This window comes from Apteryx rowi, unplaced genomic scaffold (assembly GCF_003343035.1).
Source record: "Apteryx rowi isolate R43461 unplaced genomic scaffold, aptRow1 scaffold_616, whole genome shotgun sequence".
Taxonomy (NCBI): domain Eukaryota; kingdom Metazoa; phylum Chordata; class Aves; order Apterygiformes; family Apterygidae; genus Apteryx; species Apteryx rowi.
In genome coordinates this window covers 305,299-324,350 of record NW_020450890.1, presented here as the reverse complement: position 1 = coordinate 324,350, position 19,052 = coordinate 305,299, and the positions used below count along the sequence as shown (strand labels likewise).

The 19,052-nt window shown below is 35.3% G+C and overlaps 2 protein-coding genes across 7 annotated transcripts in view; one reads left to right on the top strand and one right to left on the bottom strand.

Annotated features, from left to right (window-relative positions):
- Positions 1-1,390: 1,390 nt before the first annotated feature.
- On the top strand, positions 1,391-6,529 carry ANKRD34B (ankyrin repeat domain 34B). The gene has a single exon (XM_026083812.1). It carries the CDS (start codon positions 3,112-3,114, stop codon positions 4,666-4,668), a length of 1,557 nt encoding a protein of 518 aa, XP_025939597.1. The 5' UTR covers positions 1,391-3,111; the 3' UTR covers positions 4,669-6,529.
- FAM151B (family with sequence similarity 151 member B) overlaps positions 3,457-19,052 on the bottom strand; it is a 26,222-nt gene continuing 10,626 nt past the window's right edge. For 3 of the 6 annotated variants that reach the window (XM_026083815.1, XM_026083814.1, XM_026083813.1), the window contains one exon: positions 14,058-17,695. In XM_026083815.1, coding sequence (XP_025939600.1) covers positions 17,542-17,695 — 154 coding nt within the window. In that variant the 3' untranslated portion in view covers positions 14,058-17,541. Of the gene's footprint in view, positions 3,531-4,494; positions 4,586-6,605; positions 8,003-14,057; positions 17,696-19,052 lie in introns of those variants that run through there. The other 3 variants (XR_003256347.1, XR_003256348.1, XR_003256349.1) reach the window with 3 other exon arrangements.

Below are 19,052 nucleotides of genomic sequence, written 5' to 3'. Positions count from 1 at the left end.
TGTCCCAACTTGTGGACAGGATGATCAGTTGGGCCTATCAGAGAGGGTTTCGGAAATGAATTTATCAGTACCTACAAACCCCTGGGGGGCTCAGGCATGCTGAAACTGCTAGCTTGCCTATACAACAGCATCGCGGGCTTTCTGCAGCCCAAGCTCATACGGCATCCTGGAAGCACATGCTGCCTGTCCTGTAGTCCCCTCTTTCCCACTCTGAAGGCAGAAATGTTTAAAGATGAACCTTGCCTAGTTTATAGCTGGGAGTGTGTATGTATATAGGTAGATACTTACCTTCAACAGTTGGGGAAAAGGTGTTACTGATGAGGGATTTCCCTTCCAGTACTATGTTCTACATCCTCTCCGTCATTCCCATTGTGTCATTGTGTGCACTTGTGTCATTCCCATTGTAACAGTGTGTAAGCACCTCAGTCTTTTTTGCAGGGTTTTTTTTTTTTTCACAACAATCTTATGTAACAAGGCTCAGATCCTTATTCTAACTTTCACTGATCTCAGTTTAATTAAGGTATTAAAATATATTTAGAAAATGTGCCTTAAATGACCTCAAAGGAAGTATATGGCAGAACTGAGTCTCCCAAACCCAAAGTCTACTCCAGACAGCCTAACACTAACTGTTGGCCTAGACTAGCCTTCTTCTATCCTCAGTCATGTGAATAGTCCAGGTGAAGTCTATAGAGAAAGTAAATTTAAGCATGTAGAGGCATTAGATCAGACACCAGAAAAACAGCCCTGTTCCTAGTTCTAGCATTTACCTGCTCTGTGACTTCAAGCAACATTCTTCTATTTCCATGCCTGTTTAATATTTAATGTGTTTTTAACCAAAAAAGTTATTTCTGTAGATGAAAAAGCTTGTATAAGTGCTACATACCATCAATACAATAAAGCAAGCAGTTAAAAATTGAGTTTTAGATAAATATGAAAGAGATGTAAAATCAGCTATGACTTCCAGATATGTCAAAAATAAGGGAGAATATAGTCAAAATTCCAGCATATGTGCTATCTAAAAGATATTTCTGTTTAATTTGTTTCTGAAAACCTAACTGTACTATTTAATTGGATACTTTTATAAAAGATAATAATCTTGAGTATGTTACTTGTCAGAAATATGCATTTCATAATAATGATTTGTACATCAATGAAAGCTGCAATAGAAAATACTGAATCATGTACTTTCAGTAAAACAGAATGAATCCTTAAAGTAATTTGAATTCAATTACTTTTAAAAAATGTTTTATCAAGACAGAATAAAGAAAATCAACTGAACAAAAGAAGACAGTAGTACCACAGTGGTGTCGCCCCTCTTACCAGTGATCACAAGTGGATGTTTATTCTCTGAGGACAGACAGAGAAATTCTAGCCCTCTTTCATTCCCCTTAATTTCTCAGAAGAGGACTCCAGTCATACATATGTCACAGTCTTTGTGAGGCCAGAAATAAATGCCATCAAAGGTGAAACAGTTCATCTCATGGGTTTATTTCTTGTTTTTTCCTGATATTCCAAATATTGCAAGGTGTCTTATCCAACACATGCTACCTGTGACCATTATTACACCATGTCACCAAATAATGCGTATATTGAATCACCATTTTATTCAACATTTTATCCAATGTTTTATTATTAATGTATATTAAATCAATGTTTTATTAATACAAGTATGAAGCCTTCTAACTACCTTCTAACTAACTGTTCTCCTTGTGTCTGATAAACTTCTGAACGTCACTGCTTAATAAAAGCAAGCACTTGTAGCTGCAGAGCATTCTGCTGTGGAATGAAATAAACTGAGGGGAAAAAAGCAGTGATAAAAATTTCACATGTGTATTTCAACTGACTTTTTTGTTTGTTGGACTTGTGGAACAAACTACAGTGACATCATCCTTTGATTCTGGAATTCAAAGTAAAACTCCAATATCAAAGAAAAAAAGAAGGAAATTATTGCTGTTCAGTTATGTACCAGAAAATTACTAATGTTTTAGATGGTAAATAAAAATAAGTCTGTTAACTTCCATTGCAGTTAAACTAACTAAACATTTTTATTTCTCTAGGAACATATAGTAAACATGTAACTTTCATATTCATGGCTAATCTTGTATTGGAATTACTGCTCTGCCACCTGTTAAATATTGATTTTTCTTTGGCACTAAAGATTTTTCTTCCACATAGTTAAGCAAGCACATAAAAGACAGAAATAAAAGTACTTTAATTTTATTGATTGCATGTATGCATGGGTACATTCATGCAAGACCTTTCATTATTTTATACCACATTAAGCTCTTAATTTTTCATGTGAAACCTTATTTTTTCCCTGATCCTATCAAATGTTTCTTTTCTTTCAGATACTGGACTATTCTCAGCCCCCTGATCTCTACAAAGAGTGGGATAGGCTGTGTATCACTTCATTTATGCTGTTTCACGCTGACTGGTACATTTTCAAAGCAGCATAAGAAAGGTAGTATTCTTCCACAAATATTACTATTTTTATATAGGACATTAATACCTATTGCCCCACTATTTTAACAGTTAACTCGTTATATAAAAATATTTTACCATACTTGCTTTTCTTTCTTATTATGCCCAGGAATTTGTTTTTTTCCTCATTAATTCCTAGATGTTTTGCCTTCTCATTTTATGAAAAAGAATGAGTGAATGTGTCACCATATCTAACATCAATGAAAAAAAAAATACTGCAGTATTCATTCTATTCAACTGATGCAAATCATGAGTAGCACAACCATAGTGGCACCTCTTGTGTGCAGTCAGTGTAAAGCCATTAGTGTTCAGAATGACACTTCCTTTGCAGCTTATTTGGCAGAGTATGATGAAGACCTAAGCAATCAAAAAAACTCAGCTATTCTTTAAGTATGTGTAAATGTTATAATTATATTCAATATTGTTTAAATTTTTTAATGTATTTCTTGAGGTATGGGAGGTGGGAGTGTCTATTTTTTTCTTCATCTGCATACTCTTTTCACAAAGTACTGGGGAATGTACAGGAGAAATTCATGCAATTAAATCTTTGTTTTGTTGGCCTGTTTACTTTTTCTGAAAACCAGGTGTTCTTTTCAGCAGCTAGGAAGGTGCAAGTGAGAGACAAGCACAATGAATGAAACTGTGGAGGTGCCAACGGATGGGAATTCTCTCATAAGAGCTGTCTATCAAAGCCGCCTTCGTCTCACCAGACTGTTACTAGAGGGTGGAGCCTACATTAATGAAAGCAATGACAGAGGTGAAACCCCGTTAATGATTGCTTGTAGGACAAAGCATGTGGACTCCCAGAGTGTCAGCAAGGCAAAAATGGTTCAATATCTACTGGAAAACAAAGCGGATCCAAACATACAGGACAAATCTGGAAAGACAGCCTTGATGCATGCTTGCTTAGAAAAAGCAGGCTCTGAAGTGATTTCTCTGCTACTGAAAAGTGGAGCTGACCCAAGCCTACAAGATCACTCTAACTGCTCTGCTCTTGTATATGCAATAAACTCCGAAGACAAAGAGACCCTGAAAGTTCTTCTTAATGCCTGCAGAGAAAGAGGAAAAGAAGTAATCATCATCACCACAGACAAATCTCCATCTGGAAAGCAGACAACTAAACAGTACTTAAATGTGCCTCCTGCTGACTCTGAGGAATGCCGTTTCCCAAGTACTTGCACTTGCCCATCAGAAATAGAACTGAAAACATCTCCATCCCCACTTTCAAGTTCAAATGAAACTAAAAAAGCAATTTTCAGCTTTAAAGAGCTGGATCATCCAAGAAGCACGGACAACTCATCTGAACCAGTTTCACCTACTAGAAAATCCAATTCAACACATATAGGATCCAAGCTGGCACAAGCACAGCGACTACAGTCTGAGCCTTGGATAAAGAGCTCTCCTTCACTGTTTCACCAGAACAAAGTTGCCTCTTTACAAGAACAACTTCAGGATATAACTCCAGAAGAAGAGCTCTCTTTTAAAATCAATGGCCTTGCCCTATCAAAGAGATTTATCACCAGACACCAAAGTATTGACATAAAAGACACTGCTCATTTTTTGAAAACTTTTGATCAAACTGGATCAAGGAAATTATCATATGATGAAATAAATTCTCACACTCTTTATGCTGAAGGGAAACGGAATCCCAGTGGGATTTCTGTGGGTGAGGATTCTGATTTGGGACAAATCAGCTTCATTTCAACCCTGAGAAGTATTATCCAGAAAAGAAATTTAGGAGCAAATCACTACAGCTCTGATTCTCAGTTAACTACTAGTCTGGGTCCTGCAACTGCAGAAGATACTAAGTCAGTGATAGGAAAGAAAAAGATTCTTTCTCCATCTCCCTCTTTGTTATCAAGTTCTAGGGAATTACTAGAGAACATGCCGCCTATTCCCCTGAGCAGAAGAAATCAAACTTTTCTAGAAAGACGGGGTTCAGGAGCCTTATTGTTGGATCATATTGCTCAAACCAGACCAGGTTTCCTTCCACCTTTAAATGTGAATCCTCACCGCCCAATTTCAGATGTTAGTTTCATAAACAGGGTTTCTGGGATGATTTCTTGTGGACAAAAAAACTTGGTAGCAACAGCACCTGCTTTCCCTAAGGAGATTAAAAATCAGAAAATGCTGGTAAGGAGGCAGTCATTACAAACTGAGCAGATCAAGCAACTAGTAAATTTTTAACAGGAGATTAAAGGGTAACAAAATCTTTACAATATGTACTTAGTCACAGTTCTATCTGATTGTAATGATATACATCACCAAAGATAGATCTGTAATATAAGGCTCTTAACTAGCTCTCTACCTTGGAATTAGTTAAATAGCTTAGATACTACATGAAAAGATACGTTCAGTTAATGATGCTGCTTTCTGCAAACTGATGAATATTTATTAAATTGTTTTCATAATGTTTTCAAATTCAACACTGAAATCTTCCCCATGGTGGGCTGAATCTACAAAGGCTAAATCCTTAGGCATTGCAGTTCTCATTTGTACATTGGAACCACCCTACCTCCAAGTTTTCCCCAAATGTGTACTCTTTTTTCCACCCAGAAATGTTGTACAGGTGGAATTTGGGAACTTCAAACATGTGACTGGGATGCTGGACATCAGACAGTAGCTATGGCCAAGTTGTGTGATATCCAGATATCCCAGATACAACCAGGATAATGCCTGCACACAAAAGGTGGGCAGTGGCAACTGAATATAGGCAGCGTCTTCTGGCTTTAGTGGCTTTATTGCATGTAAACTGATGAGCTGCAGTACACACAGTAAATAAAGTTCATGTTACAGGCTCAGTATTACATGCATAACTATGTCCAGGAAATTCCAGATACAAACTAGGAGCCTATTTTAGACTCCTTGCTGCCCACTGAAAATCACAGTGTGATACACAGGACCCTGGATAACTCAAGTTCACTGTACAGGCACATGGCAATGGTCAGGCACTGAGTCAAGAAGCCAGCACACTGAACAGGAAGTCCTGTCTAATCTCTTGATGACAGCTTTGTGCTTCAGTCAACTTCGGATTCTCAAGCTATTCCCTTCCTGGCATTTGCTCATTTAAAAAAAGGTGGGGGGGGGGGTGAGGGAGCAGAGGCTAAACTGGTGTTCATCAGTCAAGCTGATTTGTCCCACTTCATTTGTATAACTAAACTGGGGTTCATTACTTTGTGGTGTGTCCTACAGTTCTCATCTCTGACTGTCAAAACCAGGAGATCTCTGAACCACGCAGGATCTCCTTCTTCCCATTCACATGCCTGGGTTTCTTTTCAAAACAAGATACAGATGGGGGGGTACATCCAGATGTTGTCTTGGCCTGCCATCAGAATGAGAGGACCCTGCACACACAGGCTTGGGATCAAGGAAGAGCTCTGCCCTTCTGCTCTCCTCTGTATCTAAAACCAACAGCTAGGGTACTCACCTGAGAGATGGAAGACCTATCCTCAAAACCCCATTTTGCCTAATATAAACCAGAGGCCTGAACTTCTAAGAGATCAGAAATATACCTTCATCTCCAAGTTACTGCATATTCTTAAGTATCTCTACCCAGAAAGTAATTTACCTTCCCACTTAGTGTTCTGTGGTTCCAAACATCTACCTTGTATTTGTGCACATTCCATAGATGCTTGACGACTGGTATCACATTTAGCATTTTATAAAACAGCTTCTAAAGATTGAGGCATATTTAATGTGATCTATTTTGCCTTAATTTACAGACATTAATTGTATTGAAATGGTGGCTGTATAACGTGAATTTTTGTATACTGAAACTAGATATTCTTTTCTGAAAATACTCAGTGGGTGCTGTTTGCCTTCTTGCAGCTTCAGTTAAAATTCACTCAGTATGACAATATGTTTCCTAAGAGATAACTGTGACGTTATTTAGTTTTGCCCTTTCTGTAAAATAATTTCAAATAATTATAACTATACTGTTTCTGTAAGTACCTTTTGATGTAAAAATATAAAAATGTCCTATAGTTTACAATATATGCATTTCAAAGAAGAATGCCATCTGGAAAATAAAGGAGCATGATTTACATTCCTACGCAGCACAATTCTATATCAAGCGCTGGACTGAAACTACAAGTTTAAATCTTGAAACTAATTTTGCTACATACTATGTAGGTCTGTAGTGACATGACTGCTTGGAGGCAAATTATGTTACCATTGATTTTTTGTCCAGGCTCTCAAAGGTACCTAGAATAAGCAAAGATGCAAATTGTTATCACTAATGTCAAAATTATTTTTTCCCCACAAAATATGGGTCTTGAAAGTCTTCATTTCCTTTGGTCTCCTCCAGTCACAGCTCCACTGAACCTGATATATGACAGCTGAAAAGGCCCACAATGATCTGCACTATGCTTTCTATCGATCACATTTGACTTACTCAGATATAATTGTCACTCTTGTTTAGCTTCTCACCCAGAGTAACCAATTCCTTTTCACAAAATATTGCAGGTACTTGCAAATTGTTTTTGTTTGTTTGTTTGTTTGTTTTTAAATTAGAGACAGACTATTATTCCATTGAAAGATTCTTGGTCACTTATGGATTGGCTGACAAAACCTAGTTGTGCACATACACAAAAACAAGAAGTGTTTGTTATGTTAAAAAAAAGGTAAGTTTGAACAGTTAGGTATCCAAAAATGAGAAAGTTCTGAAAATAATAGTTATGTACATTTTAACAGCTAGTAACTACCAGTGGAAGGATGGTGAGGCTCATGGAACATTTGGTTCCATTCAGGTTCTAGATGAAGGACTGCCTTTTATTTCAGTAGATGTTGGGTTAGCATCCACATGTACCAGGTAGAAAACAAGAAAGATTACAGTGAAATTTTTTTATGGCAGAGAAATTATATGAAACAACAGAAGGCAATATTATTAACTAAACACAAGTTATTCCATATAAACACTACATAAAGAAACTATACTTTCAAGTGTTTTCATGATATTTTAAATGGAAACTGCAATTTTATATTCTGTTCATCTCATAATGAAGTTAAATATCTGAAGTTAAAAATATATCTTTAAGGAATATGAATTCTTGTTTAGAAAATATCAACTAAAGACTAGCTATTCTAATTGGTTTATTTCTGAATGTACAAAACCAGATTTCCCGTCTTGATTTTAAAATTAATTATATATATGAGATTACTGCTCCCTCAATAGAAACACTAATTATTTACAAAAAGCTGAGATCACAGGGGAAAATGGCAAATGTCTCACTTGAGAAGTGAAATTCTTCTCTAGTGTTAGAAGTATTTTGTACTTAATTTTGATAAAGAAGTAATGTGAAAATTTGACATTAATACTTACCATTACCTCAATGTTACAAGTGACCTTCAGAGGAAAAACAATTCAGTTTTGTTCTCTTGCTGTTGTTATGTTGCTTAAATAAAAGTTCATTTTTTTCCCCATTGAGGGAGTATGGAAATAGACACATCCTCTTATTCATCACTTAGGAGATGCTGAACCACTACCAAAGGTACGTGCTTGTAAGTGTTTCTCAGGCTTTCTCTATAAAGGAAAATCAGAATACTTAATTTGATTTAAWCCAATATAGCTAAACTAGTACAAACCCTTATGTGTGAGTGATACTCTTCCAGTAAAGTAGGTTATTTTGGTTCTGGGAGATAGATAGATTTCTTTTGTCTTTGAAGTCTTAATCCTACTTGTTCTCCAGCTATGAATAAGGGTTTTTTAAGCAAAGAAAGAGAAGCAAGACCTGAATCTAGTGTTAAATTTCCCCAAGAGCTTGAAAGGTTTAAAAACAACAAAAGGCCTCTCAGGTGTTCTTTATACATCTTGATAAAGAAAAACATCACAAGCTGAATTTTTTTCCTTGCTAGTTTTCCTTTTAAGAGCCATGGTTTCCCATCTTGAGAGAACAGTCTGGCCTAGGTCTCTGTGTTAATTCATATATTCCTGTTAAAACTGTGAGAAGTTACATAGTTTAAAAATAGTTTTCCAGGGAGGTTGCTATCCAAGTGGTCAGCTATGATCTCAATTATCATTCATATTAGAATAGTATTTAAAATATGCTGCTGTTTTTATTAACTGCATGATGACAACACTATAGCTGTCAAACACAGTCTCAGTCACTGTAGGCGAGATCTCAGGATGGAGTAAAGTATCAGTGCTTCAGTGACTACAACTGAACTAAATTAGAATCTGATTCAGCAAACATTTGTGCATATGCTTAACTTCAAGGATGAGAATTACTCCTATTCAAATCACTTGGATCACTAATGTGATCAAAATTAAACATACCCATGTCTGAAACACTGGAAACGTTGCCTTGAGTCAGAACTTGCCCAGTAAATTCTTTGTCAAATTCAGTGACGCCAACTATACTAACTTTGAAACCAATTTACGTAACTGAGTACAAGTGCCTGTATCAACAGCAATATTTGGTTTAAAAATATCTCACATGGATTGCTTGGTGGCCTGGGTACATGCAAACATGTTTTATATATTTTGACATAGCCATATATAATCATGTATTTTAGAAGAAAGCAAGATATTTATACTTGATGATAGATTTATCCTAGGAAGCAGTATCTCTTGGAAAAAAACTACTTAGGGAGCTGTGGTGAATAATGAGTGAAAGAGCTGAGGAGTGACACCATCTGAAACGTCTACTATATGGCTAAGGAGATGAAGAGAGATATACCAGATAGCAGGAGAGGAGTTAGACACTACCTGAGGCTAGCTCTGGAATCCATACATCAAGACAGATGTTGATAAACTGGAAATGCTATAGGAATTGCTGTGAGAATTAGAAACCAAATTTTATAGGGAAAAAATAGTGAAACTCATCCAATTACCAAAGATTAATGTTATAAATCTTTACACAGTCTTATTTTTAACTATTTAAAATGGAAGTAACATTTCTGTGAGTAAGCATGCTTGTCAAGATAAGTTACATCTTTCAGTAAAATACACCACTTAAGAGATTTTTGATTTTGAATCTGTGTGATAGATTTTTGCAGATCATAGAAGAGTTTAAAAAGGTGAAAATATTTTATCTTTCGTGTTTACTTTCTCTGCAACATGTTGTGGAACCATACAATGAAATTATTCTGCTAGACAAATAGTGGTAGCCTCACAAAAACAGTGATCATCTAAAAACAGGCACTCAACTACTATATTTGATATTTTGGTTTAAGAAGTATGATAGTTAGTTACTGCATAAAAATGCTGTAAAGAAGCAGTGTTTAAGGATATATACTGTGTTCAAAGTATAGTTTGCAAAATATCCTGCCCTGCACTTTTTTTGTTTGTTTATGCTATAAGGTGAAAGAGGCATTTGAAGGCGTTATTTTTCCTTTTACAGTCATGAAAAAGACTGTAGCACTTGCAAAAGAATATTACCATAAATTGATGTAGCTACAAAAGAAAACTATTAAACTAAAACAGTCATTAAATAAATGTATTTTTTTCCTCATCAGTCTTTGATGAGACCTTCATCTTTCTGCATCTGTTAAGCAGTACAGCTAATTATTTTTCCAACCAAAACCAGGTATTTATGTTCAAGGGGATTCTTAAATTAGTAAACCATTACTCCATCAGTTTACTATTCTGTTCATGTAACAAGAGCATGGTTCCTACAGAAAGGTTAATTTTAGTCACAAATAACCATCCTACAAAAACATACTGTAAGTACGAGGGGGACAAGCTTTTTTAACCTTCAAGTTGAAACGCAGAGTTAGAGGGAAGAATGCCTTTTGTACAGTATTTCCCAAGCAAGCACTTTCTTCTTAAAGTTTAAATATCTACAGGTTCTCCAAAACCTTCAGAGAGATTAGTTTTTATACAGATATATCTTAAGAAAACTGAGGTTTTCTTTGCAGGGTGAAGGAGATAAAATGCCAATTTTTATGACATTACTCAGATAAAATATCCAGCTAATAATCCTTTTGAAAAGATAATAGGCCTTGTACTCTTTTACACAAGCTAACCATGTTTTAAGACAGGAATATTCTGCAAAATTCCTGTTCTTCAGAGAAGGATACCCATTAGCTGATACAGGCGTCTCCTTGGCAGTTGATGTTATAGCTGGTTTAAAGAAAGCACAAATCTCTTAGGAATGTCCTTGGTTTTAACATTTCATGTATTTAAAAATGCAATTAAAACATAAGCATGCCTCTTTGTACAGAATCAGCAACAGAACCTGAGGACTTTGATTAGGGACCTAGTCACTCTGTTGATAGAAGCAGTTAAGTTACTTTGTGCACATCCTTTAAGTTCACGAATTCCTTGTAAATATCTCTTAAAACTCAACAAAGTTTGCAATAACTGAACTACAGGCATTACAAAAGAATTACTTAACACTAATTTTGCATCCATATTAATCCTCTACAGTAGTGTCTACTATGTAGCAGATAAAATGTGTCATTGGATCATGAAAAAAAATTAGGCCAAGGAACCTCTTGCTCAAAGCAGGGCTTACTTCAAAGCTCAATCCTATTGCTCATCTGCTCACCTGGAGTACTAAACACAACACAACGTTCAATCAGTGAGTACTGTAACAAACAGAAACGGAGGATAAATTTAGACAGTTTTTAATTCATCTAAACTGGGATTTGGAAAGACAAGGTGTTAACACTTCAGCACTTAAGAAATTACCACAGGATTCTGAACATCTACATGAAGTCAAAACCACTATTTTAAATTTAATCATAAAGATGGCATCTCCTGTAATGCAGGTCTCTGTCTAGCATCACATTTTACGTCCAGTAATAATTCAGAGATTGTGTCCCAGGTAGGAAAAAAGTGAATTTATGTTCAGCTGGCATTAAGCACTGCTTAAAAACATGCTAAGATCTTAGAATGAACAACGAAGATACTAAAAAAAAAATTGTGTACAGTCCAGGTTATTCCCAAATTTCTGAAAGCCAGGTACATTAGCATGCTGATGGAATGTAATTAACTCTTCTATTCCTTTCCCAAAGCTATTAGCTAGCAATTTTGAATGTATTTACAAGCTGCCACAGATGGCATGAGTTATAACCTTCCCTCTGAAAAGTTGGTCCATTTTAAAACATACACTTGATCTGTACATACATTTTAAAAACACAATAGCTAGAACATCTTTTTAAAACACATTTTAGTTCTGCTTAGACAGATTGCCATTGAGATTACAAATTTGCATATGCATTTTTTTTTATGTTAGAGCAATGAGAGGAATGGCAATTAGGCAGTGAAAGCATCGGCTTTAATGACAGAAGAGTCACTGAAAAATTAAAGGGAACAAAGCCAGAATATAAGGACATTAAAAACAAATCATTGACCAAAAATTCAGATGTTCAAAATTCAGAAGATGACAGAGTACAGTACTTTGAATTTTACTGGAAGCACAATAAAAATAATTCTTTATCATGGGTTTTAATGAATAAGCTCTCCAGTCTAAGATGTTGTTATCCCCAGCTGTCTATTACACCCTTCCGCCAGAAGTTACTGCTCCTGTAGCAAAGCTGGCAGGAGGGAACACATGGGCCTTCCACTCTAGTGCGATTCTGGCACCTGAAATGGAGTGACTGCAGTGTGAAGTGAGTAGCTTCCTCAAAGGTGGTACTAAAAGGGTATTACAGTAATGCAATAACTACAGTAGGCTACAGCAAAAAGACAACTCAGAAATAACAGCAGCTAGAAGAACATAGCACCATCTTACCCCACTTACAGACATATGCCAAAATTCATCTGTTAAAGCCCCAGGAGGGAAGCAGCAATTGAAAGACTGATTTAAGACCTTGACTTGGATTTTATGTAGCAGCCTGTGCTTTTGGCTATAGGTCAGTCAAAGATTTGTAGGTAAAACTCTTACTAAATGTAACAAGTTAATATATAGAGGATCAGGGATCAGGGAATAATATTGCATAAGAAAGATATTCCTGCAACAAAAAATGAACAAACTAAAGTGAGGAAAAAAAGTCTATAGACTTCAAAACAAAACAAAAAATAACAATAATAATAGCTTTTAAATTAAATTTTCAATACTTACTAAAAACATTTTGTATTATGGTACAAAAAAATTCTAATTAACATGGAGCTTAGAAAAAGATGTTTCTTAAAAAAAAAAAAAAAAAAAAAAAAAAAAGTGTGTCCAAGCACTGGTCTTTTTGTTATATTAATAGCTTTACTGACCCCTTTGAAAAGAAAAACTCTCTGAAAATTGAAGAAATTTTAACTAAATTGATAGAATTCTTTAAAGAACCCTGACATTTAAGGAAGTCCTCCCCTTAATATCGGATATGCTGTTGGATGCAATTCATATTACTCTAATAGTCTCTTCCCAGAGCCTATTCTTTCTTTCAAAAACAAAACAAAACAAAAACCAGCCCAAACATTTTGAATTCCATAATATAGTATTTTTTATAATTCTGCTTAAAGAAAGGACCAGGCCATTTCATCACCAAGTTATTAAATGTCTTATAAAACTACCTGCCTAATTCATCATCTCTAGTCTTTTCAATCACGACTGACAGAAATTCCTGAAGGTAGGTTTTAGAAGTGAAGGTTTATGTAAATCCAATTCTGCACAAGGGGAACTGAAAGGTTCAAATACAGCTTCCTGGGGCTGGTGCACAGTCACTACTGATATGAAAAAGATAACATGCACCACATGCTGGAATCAAATTCTTTAGTCTCCAAACAGAGTGCAATAAAAATCACAAGTGAATGCTGTACAGTGCTTGGGCTCAGTAACACGAAATAGGGTTTAATGGAAAGTGCAGAAATACACATGTAGTAACATTAGCAAAGGGTCTCATCACAGATAGCTGGATGATAAATAAAACATAGAAGGTTTCAATTTAGCATGAAGAAAAAGACTGCTTTTTACACTCGGAGAAGACCGAAACAGAAAAATTCTTCAGATAAATGCTGAAGATGAGCAGAACTATTAAAAAAAAAAAAAAGTCTTTCGGAGCATTTTCTTTGATTCCACAGCAAACTTAAACAATACAAATCTCAAAAACTTAGCTTCTGTTTTGCCTTCATCATTATACTTGCATCTTACTGCAGGTTATTCTTCAGTATTTATGCAACACTAATGATGTCAACTTTCTTCTGCAACTTGTTATATTATCTATTGAGTAAGTTCCATCAAATTCACATAAAAATACAAAGATTGAATTACACTTTCAGTAAATCAGAAATGTTTTATTACTCTCCTAACTTACCTGGATGTCCTTTTGGAGTTTGAATGCAACTGTTAAACACTCTATGAATGATGCATAGTTCCATTAAAGTCAACCAAATTTGTCCACATAACAAGGAAAAGCAAGTCTAAAAATCTGGCTGGAAGTATCATCAACAGACATGAAACAACACTGTTAAAGAAAATCATTCACAAAGAGGACATAGAACTTACAACACCTAAACAAATCATTAGGTCCAAGGACACAAGATAAAAAAAGACAGCAATGGCTGGGCCAACATAGGACTGTCGTAGATACCCATTTCCAATAGAATAAATAACCGGCTTTCATCTCACCTTTATGATTTCATTGCCAGTCCCCAGGTTAACACATTTGATTTTACAAGGAAAGCATTTATATCAAGACTTGCATGAAAACAGAGAAACAAATTCAGATGTATTTAGTTATGTGCAAATACTACAATACTGCCAAATCCTAAACAAAACAAACCACTTCACAGGAAACTTAATATAATTACTTACTTTTACACAGGTAAAAAAAAGATGCATACAGAAATTCAGATACATAGGATAATCCATGCAGAATAATCAAACTCGCCAGAAAGTCAAACACTTCTGTCACTGCAAGAATGCTTCACAGAATTTATTGGTAGCATTTTGTCTAACCCAGTTACATGTCTTGTTAGCTTATTAATTCTTCTGGTAATCCAGATCATGTCTTTTTTTAATTTTATCTGAATATCCCTGTTTATTCATGTCCACATGTACTAGTCTATGATGTTTCCTCCATGATGTCTGCACCCTTGAAAATACTTTTGGCAATTGCTGATAGTGCTTCCTACTTAATAATATAATCAGTTTTAACAATTCCTAATCCTTCAGATGGGAATTGCTAAGCGGGAAAAGGGTTTCTAAATAGTAGAAAAGCCTGCCAGTGTGGAAGCAAAAAGGCCAAACAAACTTTAAGATGAAATCTGTTAAATCAATACACGTAAGTGCCTGCAACAGCAAGGAGCATAACCTGATCTAGGAGTCCATTCCAGTCCTAAACCCTTATATAAATTGTGTAACAAAAGGATAAGGAGATACTCTTCTCTTTATATCTATTAAAATGAAACATATGGCTAGAGAGCTGCTGTTTCTGAATAGTCAGCAATATCTTGAAAAGAAATCTAGACTAAGCCTAGAACTACTTAAGTGTTTAGAAAGCACAATGCAAGAACTCAATGCTATTTAATGACACCTCGCATTCAGTAAATGAATACTGCTACAGCGATGTCTGCTAAAGCTATTATTTCCTTTATGGCCCTCAAAAGCAAACTCTGTTATTCATACACCTGCCTAATTAATTTTGGCTAATGTAGCTATGTTGCTTTTGGTTCCAAAAGCTGGCTCCTGTCCCCTAAGTGCTTCTTGTTCCATAGCATATTCCAGAGAATATAAACTCTGAGCTATGCTATTTCCTACTAGTTTATTGTATGCTATAGATTCAGAGCAATGTTTGTAACTTTGGTTTAAGTGGGCCACAGTCAGTCATACGTCCTGTTCTCCCTGAAGAGGATTTAAGTGAAAAGGTCATTATCCAGAAAAGAATACCGCTTGATCAGATCTGCTCGCACACCCGTCATGCAATAGCTTCTGAACCCGGCTTAGTCAAAGTGACCTGGGTGAGAAAGGGCTCTCCTATTTAAAGCATTTAAAATACTTTACATAGTTATGACAGGTTAGAAAATACTTAGTCTTTTTCCCATGGTCTAGCAAGGTGTGCATGCAGAGCTAATAGAAACAGATACTTCAGAGAAAAGAGAGGTTAAATCCTTTCAAGTCAAATCGTGTTGTCACACTGAACTAAGAAATACATCACTTCTCCCAATTCATTAAAAAGAATTACACTGCCAAACTTGACCTTTTGAGTGTTAGCGCCATTCACGTTGACTGACTGTGTAAATTAAATGAGGTACTCTGTTTAACTATTCCAGGTACAATGAGATACTTTCTTCCTTTTTTGGAAAAATATCTCCTAGTTTTATCCAACTATATTATAACTGAATACATGACAAAAATGAATCTTGAATTTTAATGATTGCATGAAATCACAGTATTTCAAGATTTAGAACTAATGAATATAACTTAACTTTTCTAACAGAGTTATATTAATACTAAAAATAAAAAGTTGTAAGAACAAAAAAAGTTGTAAGTAATTCTTTAGTACTAACAGCCTGCCCAGGGTTGTGCAAAACATCAAAGATAACAAAATTCCTGTTATCCAAAGATAACAAAAGTCCAAATATTAAATATTTAAAACACTAGAAATCCTAGAAGATTTTGCTTTGGAAGAGTTTGTCTCTCCCTCCTCACCCCCTCAGCCCTTTGCAGTTTTACATGTGACAGCTTTATGAATGAAGCTGGATAAAACTGGTAAGCCTTACAGAAAATGAAGGAAATGAAGAATCTCATCATTCAGCATTTGAATTCAGTCTGTATCGTCAACTCTAAAGATTTAATTCATCAGAACAATCAAAAGTTTGCTGAAACTATCTACTGAGAATCAAAGAATGTAATAAATTATTACAAGCTGTGTTTGACATATAATGCATATTAAAAAAAAAAATCAGATTTGATCTGTGCAGGTATAATCAGAATTTAGATAAACTGAAAATCTAAGGTTTTTTCTAAGATGTGAGAGGAGCGGAAAGAGAAGGGCAAGAAGGTGCCAGGGGAATGCTTCTTCACAGAATTGGCCTTAGTCTAGAAATAAAAATCTCTACTGTCATTGTGAAAAACAAAATTCGCCATGTTAGGCAGAAGACAACAGTACATAGCTTGCATTTTAATCTGCAGAGATTTCAGTGTAAGCATACACTTTAAGAGACAGAAAAGCAACAGAGGCAAGAATGATTAAAATAAAATGGGCAGATAATAAATAGGGTTGCAATGAATTTAGTTCTTCTCAAAGAAAGTTCAGCTTTTCAAAAGTTTTTGAAAAAGTATTACAAGAGTTAAAAACATGTATGATCCAGGAAAATACCAAAAATAACTGTACAATCACAGAAATGCACAATTATTGCTGTAAACTAATTATTCTATTACTTAGAAAGACTTCAACAGAACATTTTACATAATTCCTGTTATAGTAACATTTAGTTGAAAGAAAAAACAACACTTCCGTCTTACAAGCTCTTCTAATGGTGGGAAGCCATGGTGTGAAATGCACAATGATCACATTGCACAGAACTAATTTAGTTCTAATTCTGTAGAAATAACCATTCCTTCTCTCCTGAATGTGTAGCATTACGGATCCCACTATGAACACCTAGCAAACACTRTCTTCTCTTGATAAGGGGTGAGAACTTTATCAATTATGATAGCACTAAAAATGAACTATATTAAGATGAGCTACAAAGTAACTGCTTCAGAAAATATATTGTTCTGTACTTTCTACAGTCTATTTTCCCTGTTTCTCCTTCTGTACAAACAGTAAAAATAAAGTCTTTGGTAGAGATCTAGTGTCCCACAGACTTTGGCTTACACAAAAGCAGTTGGTAGCAAATTACCTTGGTTCACAGGTAYCATTTGGGGGCACTCTCCTCTTTATATACTTGCAACATTTTGCAACATGCAAGAACAGTTAGGAAACATGGGTAGTCTTTACTACATGCTGCTGGATGAAGGAGAGGGAACATGCCTATGACGAGCAAATAACAATTCTGATCTATTAAAGAAGGCATTATATTTCTACTTGAAAAGCCTTTAAAAAAAGTGTTACAAAAAACCTTCATTATCCATGGATATTTTCTATACAATTATTTGGGAAAGAAAAGGCATCTCCCTGAACAAGAAACCTTCCCATTAAAGAGGTTAAGTATTATAAGGTCAGAGTTTGCTGGCATCATATTTAATATTCTATTCCTACGGCTTTCTTGAATTCAGAGTTTTGCGGTTCTAAGATATCATAATAGACCCTACTTTTATCAAAGTTCCCTCGTGTATGAAGCAAATCTTCTACAGAATACTCATCTTGCTTTCCTGTCCAAACAGTGAGGCTGTATCTACATAAAAAAAGAAAAAAGAATTTAAACTGATATGCTATTATCTTATTTTAAGGCATATAAGACAGAAAGATATGGCACTAATAAGTTTCTAAAAATAGTCAGGATAGTGTCTTAATTTTGGAATGTAATCACATACCAAACAATCTCCTTTACATTTCAAAGTTAAGCAGTCAAAATTTATGAGCTACCAGCATTAGACTTTTACATGTCCCTGCCCTCCTCAGCTCTCCACATCCCCTCAAGCAGCCTTCCTCCACTCTGTGCTACAAGTAAGAGCCCTAGCAGCATAGAAGAGTCTCTCCCTTCTCATTACCACAGTGACTTCACGTTACTGGGAAAAGCAAACGCTGGATCAAAACGCTACTCCAAAAATGGACATGTTCAAACACATTCCAGTTTGCAGACGGAAACGCTCGGTACAGACAGGCTAGTTTAAGAATAAGACTGCTACCCTCTAAATAAACATCCACTTGACACATGCAAGCTAAAATTTGCAGAGCTCTATTCCTTGATCACATTTGGGTGGGTTTTCTTCTTTTTATAGAGATAACTCAAACAATTTGGCTCCAGTCAAATTTTAAATTTTTTTACTAAAGCTAAACATGCTAGAATTTGCCAAGCAGGACTGCAAAATTTTTTAAGATGGACAACCTCCACCCCCCAACACCATTTATCCCTAGCCTGGTTCTTATGTGAACTGTTCTGCTGAACCTAGCAAGGAAAAACATCCTCGGCAGACAGCCAGCAAAGAAATTTTAGACTGAGCATTTCAAGTTTAGCAACACAATAAACAATTACAAGTAGAGCACTACAACAGACCACATTAGACAACCAGTGATTATATCCAGTGATATTATCACTGTCTCATATTTTGTGTTTGTCACATGCAACGTGTAGCAATGCCATCTGACTCACTGAATGTATCTTCCACACTATCTCACCTATGCTTTTCTCATTAATTGCACAAGTTTTATTGTAACTTTTCCAAAACAGTGAAATACTTCAAACCATTGTTTGAAGTTTAAGAACAATACTCTCCCCAATGTCTACATGACAAATACTTAACTTTTTATCCTTTGTTTTCTTAAAACTGTATTAATTTAAAATCCAGGTAAATCAGAATTTACTTGTATGTCAGCAAAACTGGCTCAATAATTTCTATCTTCTAATCTTGCAGCTAAAGAATTGGGATTTTTATGCTAAGGAAAACAAAATATTTCATAAGGAAATATTTGAGAAGGGCATAATTAACAAAACCTGTTGTTAACATTAAAATATTTTGAAATTACTTTTCTGAAGTTTAAAATGTTTAATCATAATTTCTCTATCAGTTCTCCACTGTAAATGAGAATAA